The 15,948-nt window shown below is 39.7% G+C and overlaps 1 protein-coding gene across 5 annotated transcripts in view; it reads right to left on the reverse strand.

Moving 5' to 3' along the window:
* adprh (ADP-ribosylarginine hydrolase) overlaps positions 1-15,948 on the reverse strand; it is a 145,102-nt gene that overhangs the window by 118,450 nt on the left and 10,704 nt on the right. Inside the window, exons 1-2 of one of the 5 annotated variants that reach the window (XM_048179511.1) lie at positions 8,801-9,176; positions 7,228-7,336 (exon numbers count right to left, since the gene is read on the reverse strand). In XM_048179511.1, coding sequence (XP_048035468.1) covers positions 7,228-7,311 — 84 coding nt within the window. In that variant the 5' untranslated portion in view covers positions 7,312-7,336; positions 8,801-9,176. The other 4 variants (XM_048179508.1, XM_048179510.1, XM_048179512.1 and 1 more) reach the window with 4 other exon arrangements.

Below are 15,948 nucleotides of genomic sequence, written 5' to 3' on the forward strand. Positions count from 1 at the left end.
TGAAGTTTGGGACAGATCGGACATTGTATGCCTGAGTTACAACAGCTTCCTCCTTCATGGCGAAACATCAGACTTTGTCAGGCCGCCACGGACACACCCTTCAACGAAAACTCAAGATCTTTGCAATTTAATTTCGATAGGGCCTTAAGATTATACTGATCAAGTATGATGTTTATCTGGTTAAATTTCTATGAGGTATTAATCACAGTGTAAAACATGCCATTTCCTGTGTCCCGCAGGTGGCGCTATGACTGTAACTGAATATTGGCATGTAGACGTATTCATGCCAGGACTTGGGGCAGATCGGAAATTGTACACCTGAGTTACAACGTTTCATGGTGAAACATCGAACTTTGTCAGGCCGCCATGGACATGCCTTTCAGTGAAAAAAGTCAAGATCTTCACAATTTAATGTCGCCAAGGCCTTTAGATTAGACTGATTAAATATGACCTTGATCTGATTGAAGTTGTAAGAGGAGCATTAAAGTACAATGTGTGGAAATGGCAAAACATCTCAGGTTACGTATGTAACCATGGTTCCCTGAGAACAAGGAACGAGATTCTGCGTTTGCTTCAACGCTATGGGGAATGTCCACGTGACTCGGTGTCAAAAGCCAAATGTCAACAAACTCCAATCCTATTGGCCGGTGACAGCCCAGGACGTAATGGGGTGCGAACCTGGAAGTATAAAAGGTGTACCTAGCGAAACAGCCAGTAACTTAACTTGTCTTGAGGTACTGTTCAGCAGGCAGCCCGAAGCATGGCAAGGAAACGCAGAGTCTCGTTCCCTGTTCTCAGGGAACCATGGTTACATATGTAACCTGAGACATTCCTTTTCGAAAGGGAACTCAACTCTGCGTTCGCTTCAACGCAAAGGGGAACAATATACCCATGCTGCCATGCTTGAGGGGAGTGCATGTGAGGAAACGGCTAAGAAACATAGGAATGGTTCCAAGGGAAACCAGAAGCAGCTCACCCTAGGGTCGCATAAGGCTGTCAGTGACAGCATTGCCTATGGCCAAACAGCCCAAGCTAAGCCTAAAAGAGGCTCTCCGTAGAGAGCCTACCAAGGGTCTGGGACCAAAAACCCTAAGGAAAATGGTCCCTCAAAGGCAATGTGGCCGGGAAACTGTAAGGAGCCCCGGCCAGTCACTAGAGGGGAACAACATCACCCTCACTGCCACCAGGGAGGCCGACCTGGTTCTAAGACCATCTTATTGTCCTAGCCAACCCTGTCTGGATCACAGAATCTCAAAAAATGCATTCTTCAGAGAAGAGAGTGAGTAAGAGTGAGTGCAAAGGGGCAGTAGGCAACTCAAACCCACGCGCAGAGACGGGCATCCTGGAGAGCAGAACTCAGCTGAATGCTATAAACCCTCATATTGAGGGGAGTAAAACCCGCTCGATCCTAGGATCTACTCAGCGCCTGATTATTTGCACTGAGGAGGTTGTGCAGCTAAACCCTAGTAAGGGGAGCACAAACCAGCCTAAGGCTGAACCTCAGGAGGAGGCCGCTGAAGGCCTACAACCATGAACAGCTTAGGGAACTAAGCACTATTACACAGATAAACCCAGCAGGGATGTACAAAGTTCAACCTAACAGGTAGACCAAACTGTGGGCATACAATAATGGAGGCCATAAAGGGGCCTACCCAACCAGAATTCATATGGAACATAATTCACATATGAAAAGTATATTTCCTCACACACAAGGAATATGTATTGAGCCACACAGTGTTTGAACATCCACCTAACACAGTCCAATGAGCAGTGTACTCAGTAAGAGAACCATTTACCTCTAAACCAGGAGGAGTACAACCTACGCCATCAACTGCTAAAGAAGGCCCAAGCGGCCTATGACCTCAGCAGAAAAACAGCATCAGCTTGTGACAGTGTTTGAGGCACCAACAGGGATGATTAACCAACCCACAGGAGGTTAAATCAACACCTGGGGCCCTGGCTAACCAGAAACGCTTAGTCATGGAAGACTGATAATTCAAAGAAAAAGAATTATACTACCACAAATGCTAGTATGTCCATAAAGGCGGCCCTGAGGGCCTAAAAACCCCTAAGACAATAGCGAAACTAAAGACAACAGCGAAAGTCTAGTGGCCGTAAAAGTTTTAGGAATACACACCCAGACTCCAGGAGGCTAATGAAGTTAAAACCGAACCAAGTAAGGTTTTATCACAAATAACCCACCTGAAAGGTCAACCATACAGAAAGTACTCAGCAGTTACTTCAACTCTACTGAAGGAGTACAGTAACTGTACTCCTAGCAGAACTCCAACACGCTACATGGGAGGCCCACAGAGCCTACCCTTAGCAGACACGTGGCATCAGCCAGTGGTGACCATAACCATACCAACCGCCAGGCCATGCAAATTATTTTAAAGCAAATAATGCCACCAAGCTTCATAAGAGGCCTGCCAAGGCATACTCGAGGAGGTGGTGCATGGCTCAAAGCAGTAATGGTTTTATACAAGCATTATGCCAACATATCTTCTAAAAAGGAGGCATTGAAGGGCCTACAATTTCAGACACAAGTGGCAAACAGCTTTTTTGACCATATAAACACCAAACTGTGCCAACATGCACGCTAGAAAGGAGGCCTATACGGGCCTACCCCATTAGCAACACGTGGTGCCAGTTAGTGCATATACTGGTACCAAGCTCAAAGGGAACCAGCTCTAACCACAAAAAGTGAAAAAGCTAACTATAACCTGAGCTATAGTCTACACATTACAACAGGTAATGAACCCTAACAAAATGACTACAGGGAAACAAATGCCAACATGGTCTAGGGAAGGCCCATAAAAAGCCTATCTCAGACAAACACGGGCATAAACCTGTGGCAGTGTTTAAAAAACTATGTGAGCAAACACATGATACTAACAACAGAACTTTAGGAAAAAGCTGCTAACCTAGAAGGAGGCTTAAAGAACGAAGCCTACAACTTCAAAGTTATGTTAGCAATATAACCGTTGTTAGATCACAAACAGGGAGCTAAAATAGAAACCAACTGGAAAGCGGCTCTAGAAATTACCATGAGTACGCAAACCAACAGGTGAAGCACTCAGTGACACACAATACTCCTATTTTACTAGGGAAAAATAGTCACCATGCTATAAACAGAGGCAGAATGAAGGCCTACCATCATGATAGCAGGTGCTACCTTGTGGCAGCAATAAGTGAGCTCACATACATGAATGTAGGGCAGTGGTATTTAGAACTTTAAAGTGATAAGGCTTAAAAACACATGCCATCCTAAATATATGTAGGATAAATGTTCTCATAAACAGAAAGACATCTGTGCTGAGCCCCTGAGGACGAAAGCTAAAAAACTAGCATCGTCAACTCAAACTTGAAATAGTTACAAGTGGCCCGGAAGAGAACAAATTCATAGCATGAATAAAGTTCTAATTAGTGGGGCTTAGAGACAAAAGCATAACTTATCTATGCAAAGATAAAGGCCTACCACCTGAGAAAACAGCATCAGGGAGGTTAGAAAACAACCTACAACCTAGCTGTTAAAGAACCATCTGCACCTACATAAACAGAAGGGAAAAATGGGCACACGGCCTAACATCTCCCCCAGGAGAAAACTAGAACTAGGAACTATACAACCTGACAAGGGATAGTAAATGCAGATAGTTTTGACAAAAACACCCTAGCTCTAGCCTAGCCGTATCTGAGCCTGGGCTTCAACTCCAAATCTTATGGAAGAGAAAGAAAACGAAGCTCACAAGCTACGTAATGTCAGGCGGCGGACAACGGCATCCGGACAAAACAAAACTGAAGTAATTAAGCACCAACTCATGCTACATACACATGCTAGCTGAGAAGCTACTCAAAACACAAAGGAGGCTAACCAGCGGCCAAAACAGCCTGCTGAATCACACACAGCCAACCTAGCACTTCAGTTTTAACCCATTAAATCCCTTTCTTTAATGTTACATGCTCAGGAAAGCTATACAGGAAAATCAAGGTCAGCATATAAAACATAAATATAGACCTTGCTTACCTTCCTGTGGCTCGAAGACCAAAGATTCCTCCAACTTGCTTTATAGGAAGAAAATCCATGGTTTTGCAGCCGAAAAAGCATTCTTTTTCACTATCAAGCCAGAAGGTGGGCCATTAGAAAACATCATCATGGGCCCGATCACTTGCCTGACCATTAAAAATGCCCGAGCATGTTAACAGCTTAAAATTTTAAAAACATATGCTTGGAGGCAGAGGAAGAAGGGCGAGGGCAGATTTAATTAGCCCTCGCCAGAAAGGCGATCGATCACCGGCCTCAGATCCAGCTTCTTCCTCCTGTTGTTGCGCCGCTTCTGTGACTTGCTCCACGGGGGAGGAGGCACTTGAGTGGCGACACTAGCTTTCTAGCCCTGCCTCTGAGCCTCAGCTCGAGATGGGCCAGGACCTCCCGGTTGTCTGGGCCCAGGACCGGACCGAAGCGGTATGCAAGTCTTAAACACTACCCTCGCCTCTCTGAACTTTTCCACCACCGTTTCAACCGATGTTCAACCGAAAAGCTCAGAGGGCGAGACCGGGGCATCGAGGAGAAAACTTTGTTCTTTCTCCCTGATGTCCGCCAGGTTTAACCACAGATGCCGCTCCGTGGCCACCATTGCCGCCATCGATCTCCCAATCGATGACGCCGTCTGTTTGGTGGCCCATAGAGCGATATCCGTGGTCTGGCGCAGCTCTTCTACCGCTTCAGGGGACAAACCCTGCCCCTGATCCAGGTCTTTGAGCAGATCAGCCTGACAGGCCTGCAACACAGCCATCGTGTGCAGGGCTGCACCAGCCTGACCCACTGCAGCATATGCCCTGCCGTTTAACCCTCTGGAGTCTGAGGATGATTTGGGGCCTGGAGAAGTTCTGACATGCCCTGACATTTGTGCTTTTTCAGTTGTTCATAAACATATAAATGGAAAAAGTGTCATTACACTGTATTCAGCACAAACTAGGCTACAATAATATGTGAGAAACATGTATGTACATGTTTGTATTTTTGAAGGAATAACGTTTATGTGTGGTTATAGAAAAAACAAAAAACTTAAGTCACTGAAATAAGGACAAAAAAATAATATTATATATGTGTTCACAAGACTTCTGGGTATTGGAGATTGTAGACTAGTTTTTGCTTCAAAATTATGTAAAAATTATGCTGCCTACTCCTTCATATAAAACAATAGAGAGATTTAAATTTTCTAAAACATCTTTGGTCAAGAAACACAGTATGCGTGGAGGTGTGAATCATCATGAATAATGGGTGATTTACACCTGAGAAGACAAAAGAATCGCATAAAGAGCTCTAATGACCTGCATAAATAATGAGCTCTTTCAGTCAGGTAGGCTGTGAAAAAACGATTACCTCAGACCTCAGAGTGTTAAACGTGATGTCGTTTTCAACGGTTTAGACAGCAGGACCGGAGCTTTAAGTGACGGTGCACTGTCCTGGCCGAGCATAGGTGCTTCCATGCCCTCCCGATCTCAACGTTAAGATCGGGAAGGAATGGAAGGCTCACCTGAGTTACAGGGTTATGGCCGGAAAGAAAACATGCAAAGGTTGTGTGTGTCCTCCGGTGTCAGAAACCTCGGACACGGGTCCACACACTTCCTAAAGCACTTCTCCTTGCAAACACTCTCAGAAGACATGATTGCTTTCTTACCGTTTGCTGAATTAACAGTGGCTACGACAAAGTAGTCCCGAAAGACAAAAAAAGATACTGGCTGTTTCACTAGGCGCGCCTTTTATACTTCCGGGGTTGCGCCCCATTACGTCATAGGCTGTCGCCGGCCAATAGGATTGGAGTTTGTTGACATTTGGCTTTCGACACGAGTCACGTGGACGTTCCCCATAGCGTTGAAGCAAACGCAGAGTTGAGTTCCCTAAAAATATCTGACTTTGTGTTGGATTTCAGATTTTTCTCCATGTGACTTTTTTGTAGGTATTGGGCTGTTAGATGTGTGTTCTGAATTTCATACTTGTACGTGAATCATAGCGCGAAGGTCACTTCGTTGAAAATTTATAGGTGGCGCTATTGAGCCATTTTGCCACACCCAATTCTGAAACCCTTATCAGACATAAGTTTTCACCACTTCTGCTACGTGTGCAAAGTTTAAAATTGCAAATTTTACTCATGTAACCTCTTCTCTTTACGCTGAACAACTTCCTGTACTTGTTTAAAGAGTAATTAAACAGATTTGCCGCAAGTCAAAGCTTGTTTAAGCATGCTGAATTCTCGTCTTGTGAATGAAAACTAATGTTTCTATCAGCAAATGAAACATAGTATTGATCACCAGGTAGCTATGCTTGTAGATGCAGCTAAAGTTTAGATGTTTTTTTCACTTTATATTAACTGTCTTTAAATGGTATTTACAAACATTTAAATTAATAATTTGATAGAATGCACGGGTAAATTTTATTTTGTAGAACTTTATTTTACAGTTTTTTTTTCCACAAAGCAATTACATTAACTGGGTTATAACTATACTAACCTTAAACCTACCTTAACCTATGTAGTTACCTTATATTACCAGTACTTTCTTTAGCATGCACTGTAAAATAAAGTGTAACCCTTTATTTTAAGATGTCCTTGTTACAGTGTAAGTACAGAATAATATTAATTAACCACATATATAAATATAGGGTTAGGATTAGGGTTTGGTTTAGGGTTAGTTGCATGCAATTATGCATAACTTACTGTTATTACTACAGTAAGTACATGTAACATACAAGCACGGTAAAATAGTGCTATCAAATACTGTTGACCCTTCCTTACACCTCAACAAATACACCTGTCCCTAACCTTACCCATATCCCACCTCAAACACAGAAAAAGTGTTTTGCAAATACAAGTTCTCTCAAAAGGGGCAGTCTTGGCCATTAGAGAGTCAGACTGGTAACTTGAAGATTGTGAGTTTGATTCTCAATACCGGAAGGAAATGACAGAGGTGCTCTTGAGCAAAAGAACCTAACCCCCAATTGCTCCCCTACATTGGTTAAATGTAGAGGACAAATTCCAAATATGGGTTACCATACTTGGCCTTCACATGTCACTTTCACTTTTACTTTCAACATGAACATAATAATTATGTTGTACCTAACATTTTTTGATGCAAGTGGTAAGACACCTAATATAAATTGTGACCAAAATATGAAAAATAATAATGTCTCATTAGATTTCTTAACAGCAGAATTGTTACATGTCTGACCTGGTGGATGGCAGGGCCAGATTGGTTGTATTCCCACAGCTGATTTCTGTAACCCAGAGCATCTCCTGCACCGCTGAGCAGCATGCCAGCTGTGTAATGATCCACAGTACTGCAAAAACATTTATTCATTTATTTTAACATTAATATAGACACATTCTAGATATCACATTCTAGATATCACATCAATGGTATAATGCTAGGATGACATTTTCAAATGTTTACCAATGATGGTAATGTTTAAAAAAGGTATCATGGTACTACTACAGGAGTGTCCAGTCCTGCTCCTGATGGGGGTAAGGTTAAGGGGTCTAAAATATATCAATAAATATATAATAGTAACTTAAAACGGTCATTGTACATTTTTCTGTCCTTTACACAATATATTGTTTTTATGCTTTATAAAGGTGGTTCCCTATCTGACGTGGGAATCTGGTCTGCAACAGCTGTAAAAAAAAAAAAAAAAAAAAAGAACAGAAAAGGTAGCAAAAGAGATTCTTAAATCCTAATGACACCATGTTTGTTTGTTGGCCAGAGGTGGACTGGACCCCCGACTGAGCTTGGTTTCTCCCAAGTTTATTTTTTCAGCATTATCTCACCTGATGGAGTTTGGGTTTCTTGCCACTGTCACCTCTGGCTTGCTTAGTTGGGGACACTTAATATTCAACAATATTATTTATCTGACTGTACTGACATTCTTCTATGACAACAGAACTGAGCTGGATTCTATAATTTTTGCAGAACTGCTTGAAACTAGATGAAATTAACTAATCTTTACATCAGAACTGAATCAACACTGAACTGAGGCTGAACAACAGCCAAAATGCATCGTTTTCCTGTTATCACTTTAAAGCAGCTTTGAAACTATGTGTATTGTATAAAGTGTTATAAATAAAGGTGATGTGACTTGATCACTGAGTGGTATGAATTAATTAAATTGTCTTATGTGGGAGCTGGGTAGGTTATGTTGTCACAAGTGCACCTGTTACCCGGCATACTATGTTTGCCGACATCCGACCTCGTAGCTCAGTCCAATGTTGTAGCATTTTCCATAGGGATCCCTAGTGTCAGCATTTCAACTTAACGTTGAAGTGACTGACAGATAGGGGACATCTTGGTTACCTTGAAATGCCCACTGAAATGGCCGGGACATACTCTCAGCTCCACGGCACAAATCTGAATGAGTTTGGTGCAAGCTGCCTCCTTTATATCCGTATGTCCAGGAAAAGGGTGCATGCAATTTCCACTAGCCAATTTTCATTGGCCTTTTCTGAAGTATCAGAGGTGTTTGGGGTTTCCAAGTGCAACCCCTAGTGTCAGCATTTCAACACCACATCTCGTTCCCTCCATCAGTGAATGGAGGTTACATCAGTATCCAACATGTTCCCTTTTGAGGGAACTTGATGCTGTGTCAAGTGCCTGCATTAAACATCATCAGTTTTATTGTCTTCAGGATATCGCTTTCTATATGCGTGTGAAAATAATGGCTCTGTTCTGTCTTGATTTTCTCTCAAGGGGTAAAATTGAGCATTTCAATGGAGCGCGTTCTGCTCCAGAGGGAGTTGGATGCACTCACAGCGTTGCATTTGCACTAGGAAGCTCTGTTCTTGCTTGATTCTCTCTCTAGGGAGCTGGATGCATTCATGGCGATGTATCCACTGTGAGTAGCTTCACCTCTGCTCGGGGTTTAAGGGGTTTGAGTACTGCGGCTTCCGAGGCAGCAAGACGGAATCGAGGGACTGTCGCCGTTAGTGGCCCACTCTCTGTTCTCTCCACCAGCACTTTGGCCAGAGGTAGAAGTCTACACTCCTTGCTAGAGCAAGGAATGGGCAACCTTTATCTGATAAATGCCACTTGGCAGACAGTAGTTGAGAGAGGTGCTACGGCACCCCACTTTCTCAGTAGCCTCCTCCCCCCGGTGTACACTGGAGGTAGTAGCTTGACGGATATATGTCAACTCATTTTCCTAGGAATCCTGACTAACAGGAAGAGCTTCTTTAGGGCAAAGGTCTTTCAGTAACAGAGCACTTTGAAGATAGAAGTGTTTGTTATCGCTGTTATGTTAATAGAAGTTGCGTTGTGTTGCCATGCTCTGGGCATGCCTGCGTGTCTTCCTTCAATTCTGATGTGTAATGCAGAAACCCTGTTGCATGCTCAGCCACTCCATGTAACATCATCAGACTGCCGTCGGCCAATAATGTTGGCATGATTTCACACATGTTTCAGCCTCAGCCATCTGTCACCACTCGTCAATGACAAAATATTGAAGATGATCAATCAAATCACAGTAGGCAGGCTTTATGTTCACAGAAGCTGCTGAGCACTAATTCCAGCGCAGCACAACACTTCAGCTAATGGTCATAAAGTGCGAGATAAGACCCAAGTAGCTCAACTAAAAATGTCGTATTTGACAGATGTTTTAGGATAGAAATCTTAAATGACTGACAAAAATAATCAGGCAAACTAATAAACTTTTGTTTAATTTAGCCATTTTGAATTGAAAATAGGCCTATAATTTATATGAATCATGTAATGTAAAAATTAGTAGCTGTCATTGTTAGAGGACAAGAAACATTAACAAAGCCATTTTCATCATATTAGGCATAACTGATGCAGTATGTGGTCTGGCATTGTCATGTTGGAAAATGCAAGGTCTTCCCTGAAAGAGACGATGTCTGGATGGGACCATATGTTGTTCTAGAACTTGGATATACCTTTCAGCATTGATGGTGCCTTTCCAGATGTGTAAGCTGCCCATGCCACACGCACTCATGCAACCCCATGCCATCAGAGATGCAGGCTTCTGAGCGCTGATAACAACTTGGGTTGTCCTTGTCCTCTTTAGTCTGGATGACATGGCGTCTCAGTTTTCCAAAAAGAACTTCAAATTTTGATTAATCTGACCACAGAACAGTTTTCCACTTTGCCACAGTCCATTTTAAATGAGCCTTGGCCCAGAGAAAACGCCTGCGCTTCTGAATCATGTTTAGATATGGCTTCTTTTTTGACCTATAGAGTTTTAGCCGGAAACGGCAAATGGCACGGTGGATTGTGATCACCGACAATGTTTTCTGGAAGTTTTCCTGAGCCCATGTTGTGATTTCCATTACAGTAGCATTCCTGTATGTGATGCAGTGCCGTCTAAGGGCCCGAAGATCACAGGCATCCAGTATGGTTTTCCAGCCTTGACCCTTACGCACAGAGATTGTTCCAGATTCTCTGAATCTTTGGATGATATTATGCACTGTAGAAGATAACTTCAAACTCTTTGCAATTTTTCTCTGAGAAACTCCTTTCTGATATTGCTCCACTATTTTTCGCCGCAGCATTGGGGGAATTGGTGATCCTCTGCCCATCTTGACTTCTGAGAGACATTGCCACTCTGAGAGGCTCTTTTTATACCCAATCATGTTGTCAATTGACCTAATAAGTTGCAAATTGGTCCTCCAGCTGTTCCTTATATGTACATTTAACTTTTCTGTTATTGCTACCTGTCTCAACTTTTTTGGAATGTGTAGCTCTCATGAAATCCAAAATGAGCCAATATTTGGGATGACATTTCAAAATGTCTCACTTTCAACATTTGATATGTTATCTATATTCTATTGTGAATAAAATATAAGTTTATGAGATTTGTAAATTATTGCATTCCTTTTTTATTAATTTGTACATTTGTACTTTTTTATTAATTTGTACAGTGTCCCAACTTTTTTGGAATCGGGTTTGTATCAATTCAGCAGACTTTAAGTATACCAATTTATAGTGTGCCACAAATACATTTAATTATACTAAAGTATATACAAATAAATTGTGCTTAAGTATACAATTTTTTCACTAGGGAGCATTAGTGTCTGCTGTCAATTTAAGATCTGCCGCCGCTGCTGCACACGACACCTATTTGACACGCATCCCGTTTTCTCACAACTCTTTACATTCATTTAATACTTATTTAACTGCTCTTATGAAGATACTAGACAAAATGGACATTTTGGCATAATTTTGTGTGTTATCTGTTCAAGCGAGAAAGAAAACTCGATTCTGACACGCATTCTCGTTTGCCTTGTCACGCTTGAATGGTTTAAAAGCATTTGCATGAAGAAGAGCATGATCATATAGTAATGTAACGCTAGCCAAAGTATGACACAAACAGTGGCGGAGCCAGGATTTTTTCATAGGGGTGGCCAGGCAGGGGCCAGCAACCAGTCTGGGTGGGTGGCACAGAAATCTTCATTATTTCAACATAAAAATGAGTCTGACTATAATGTACTGGACTATGCCTACAACACAACTGAATACAGTTAATTTGTACTTAATTGTAATTTAGATAGTGAATTGAATCATGGAATACTGAGTGAACTGGACCATTTAAAACAAACAAACATACAAACAACAACAAAAAAAAATCATTCCTCACCTCCAGGCATATTAATAAAGGGGCTCACACTATAATTTCAACTTGCTCAGTCAGCTTGTTCTGGTTCTCAAAACCCCCAATAGCTTGTTCTCCATTGTTGCATCTTCATGAATGAGACATGCAGATAACTACATAGTTCAAAGATTATTCAACCTTCTTTGAATTTTATGTGTGATCAATGAACTTCAACAATTCTGAGTTTGTCTGTTTCAAAAAACTAACCGAAAAAGTAAACACTAAGGCCTGGTTTCACAAACAGTGCTTATTTTTACCTTCATGAATAACTTTATAAAATAAATAATGTTTTAAATTAAAAAAAATGTTCAATTGAGAAATATACAATGATGGTAAAACAAGTTTAAAGGTGCCCTAGAACATCTTTTTAAAAGATGTAATATAAGTCTAAGGTGTCCCCTGAATGTGTCTGTGAAGTTTCAGCTCAAAATACCCCATGGATTTTTTTGTATTCATTTTTTTAACTGCCTATTTTGGGGCATCATTAACTATGCACCGATATATAGGTTGCGGCCCCATTAATTCTCGTGCTCCCTCGCCCCCGGAGCTTGCGCTTGCCTTGAACAGCATAAATACAGTTCACACAGCTAATATAACCCTCAAAATGGATCTTTACAAAGTGTTCGTCATGCAGCATGTCTAATCACGTAAGTATTGTATTTATTTGGATGTTTACATTTGATTCTGAATGAGTTTGATAGTGCTCCGTGGCTAAAGCTAACATTACACACTGTTGGAGAGATTTATAAAGAATGAAGTTGTGTTTATGCATTATACAGACTACAAGTGTTTAACCCCCTGGAGTCTGAGGCTGATTTGGGGCCTGGAGAAGTTTTGACATGCCCTGACATTTGTTTTTTTCAGTTGTTCATAAACATATTAATGACAAAAGTGTCATTACACTGTATTCAGCACAAACTAGGCTACCATAATATGTGAGGAAGATGTATGTACATGTTTGTGTTTTTGAAGGAATAACGTTTATGCGTGGTTATTGAAAAAAACAAAAAACTTAAGTCACTGAAATAAGGCCAAAAAAATAATATTAAATCTGTGTTCACAAGACTTCTGGGTATTGGAGGTTGTAGACTACAGTTTTTGCTTCAAAATTATGTAAAAATTATGCTGCCTGCTCCTTCATATAAAACAATAGAGAGATTTAAATTTTCTAAAACTTTGGTCAAGAAACACAGTATGCGTGGAGGCGTGAATCATCATGAATAATGGGTGATTCTCACCTGAGAAGACAAAAGAATCACATAATAATGACCTGAAATGACTTGCATAATAATGAGCTCTTTCAGTCAGGTAGGCTGTGAAAAAACCCTCTGTGATCATGTGGTGTATATCAAACATACAGAAAAAACAGCAATACTGTGAAATATTATTACAATTTAAAATAATGGTATTCTATTATATACTTTAAAATATAATGTATTTCTGTGATGCAAAGTGTCTGAACAATTATGTTACCTCTATGGTATTTCATACAGGCTTTTAGCTTAAAAGCATGCACATTTGGAGAAATATGTTTGTCAATTTTCTATACAGAGGAGTAATATTTATTCAGGATTTATTGTCATTACTATGAGCGCTGGATACTGTTTTCAATTCATACTTGCAGCCGGAGGGCGCTCTGTGCACCTTTAGTCTACAAATGCCAGCTAAAGAAGAATAGGCAATCCAGGAACTAACTGAACTAACAGAGGCCAGAGATCGCTAACTATGGCTATTCAAAACACTTTTCAAGACAATAAATACACGATTGAGACGATGTATGCATGTATTGACTGAATTTGCGTCTGAATAGCGCTGGCTCCGTGGGCGTGGCTGCATTAGCGGATAATGAGCTGAATCAAGGACTTCTGACATGGCTCTCTTTTCATACAGATTACATAAACAGAGAATATTTGTTTTCGATTTGATTTACACGATTTAAAACCTCAAATTTCAATGTTTTTTTAGACATAAGTCTAATTTTTTTGTGATTAGTATTCACTAAGTTACAGTTCATTTTCTGAGAACTATCAGATTGGAGTTTGTTCAGAGGGAGACGAGAGATCACGCTTCATGTTAGTTTTCTTTATTTTGCAAAAAGCACAACATTTTGTTTTTACTCTGAGTGTACACAAATAAAAGAAGATATTCCACAGATTAAATGGTGTATAACTCTTAATTGTATGTGCAACATTGACAGAGTATTTTGAGTCTCTTTCACACTGTTAAGAAAAAAAACGCGGTGGTATCGCCGGCGATACTTCAGACCTCAGAGTGTTAATAATGAAAATAGCGACGGCTCTCGTCTCCGTGAATACAGTAAGAAACGATGGTAACTTTAACCACATTTAACAGTGCATTAGCAACATGCTAACGAAACATTTAGAAAGACAATTTACAAATATCACTAAAAATATCATGATATCATGGATCATGTCAGTTATTATTGCTCCATCGGCCATTTTTCGCCATTGTTCTTGCTTGCTTACCTAGTCTGATGATTCTGCTGTGATCATCCAGACATTCTGCCCTTGTCTAATGCTTGAACATGAGCTGGCATATGCAAATATTGGGGGCGTACACCCCGACTGTTACGTAACAGTCGGTGTTATGTTGAGATTCGCCTGTTCTTTGGAGGTCTTTTAAACAAATGAGATTTATATAAGGAGGAGGAAACAATGGAGTTTGAAACTCAGTGTATGTCTTTTCTATATACTGAACTCTTGTTATTCAACTATGCCAAGGTAAATTCAATATTTAATTCTAGGGCACCTTTAAAATAAGTTTAAATATTAAACTAAAACCGCCAGTAGGTGGCAGCATGTCACTGTGAATGAATCATTGAATCGAACGATTCGTTCAAAGCCACAGAATTTTTTTGTGAAACACAGACACGTGTTGTAGTTCTGCTGTGGTTTTCGTTAGAACTATTTTTTTCGTTGCAAAATAGAGTAAATACTGACAGTCAGAGGTGGGTAGAGTATCCAAAAACTGTACTCAAGTAAAAGTACAAGTACTTGTAGAAATATTTACTCAAAGTAAAAGTTAAAGTAATAATCTTAATAGTTACTTGAGTAAGAGTAAAAAAAGTATCCAATGAAAAACTACTCAATTAGCTGGTTACTAGTTACTTTGTATGTATATGCTACCGCTCAAAAGATTGGGATCGGTAAGATTTTTATTGTTTTTAAAATAAGTTTCGTCTGCTCACCAAGGCTGCATTTAATGCAGAGTACAGTAAAAACAGTAATATTGTGAAATATTACAATTTAAAATAAATGTTTTCTATTTTAAAATGTAATTTATTCCTGTGATCAAAGCTCAATTTTCAGCATCATTACTCCTTATTAGAATGATTTCTGAAGGATCATGTGACACTGAAGACTGATGATTTGATGCTCAAGGAACATTTATTGTGTACAATTGTACAACATTTTTGTGTACAATATTTTTTTTTCAGGATTCTTTGATGAATAGAAAATTCAAAAGAACAGCGTTTATTTGAAATATAATTTTTGTAACATTATAAATGTCTTTACTGTCCATTTTGATCAATTTAATGCATCCTTGCTGAATAAAAGTATCAATTTCTTTTGAAAAACTTTTGAACGGTATAGTGTATAATGTTACAAAAGCTTTGTATTTCAGATAAATGCTGTTCTTTTGAACTTTCTATTCATCAAGGAATCCTGAAACTGTTTTCAACATTGATAATATCATAAATGTTTCTTGAGCAGCAAATCATCATATTAGAATGATTTCTGAAGGATCGTGTGATACTGAAGACTGGAGTAATGATGTTGAAAATTCAGATTTGATCACAGGAATAAATTACATTGTAAAATATATTCAAATAAAAAACGGTTATTTTAAATTGTAATAATATTTCACTATATTACTGTTTTACTGTATTTTTTAATTAAATACATGCAGCCTTGGTAAGCAGACGAAACGGCTTTTAAAAACATTAAAAATCGTACACATCCCAAACTTATGAGCTGTGTATGTAGGCTATGTAACCACAATAGTATGTTATTAAGATAGATATTCAAATTATTATTATTATTATTATCATAATTAGATATCTTTGCAACAAACACAGAAGAGACTAGCATTATTTCTGGCATCTGTAACCCGAATATCATTGCATGTCTTTTGCTTTGTATAATAATAATGTATACAGCTACTTTTTAAAGAAAAGAGAAAACTCTTAACATGTGCTTGCACTCATAACCGCTGAACATCTGAACACAAACAATGATCAAATGCACATTGACGGATCTTCTTCCGTCTGTTCT

The sequence above is a fragment of the Megalobrama amblycephala genome, unplaced genomic scaffold, assembly GCF_018812025.1.
Source record: "Megalobrama amblycephala isolate DHTTF-2021 unplaced genomic scaffold, ASM1881202v1 scaffold201, whole genome shotgun sequence".
NCBI lineage: Eukaryota > Metazoa > Chordata > Actinopteri > Cypriniformes > Xenocyprididae > Megalobrama > Megalobrama amblycephala.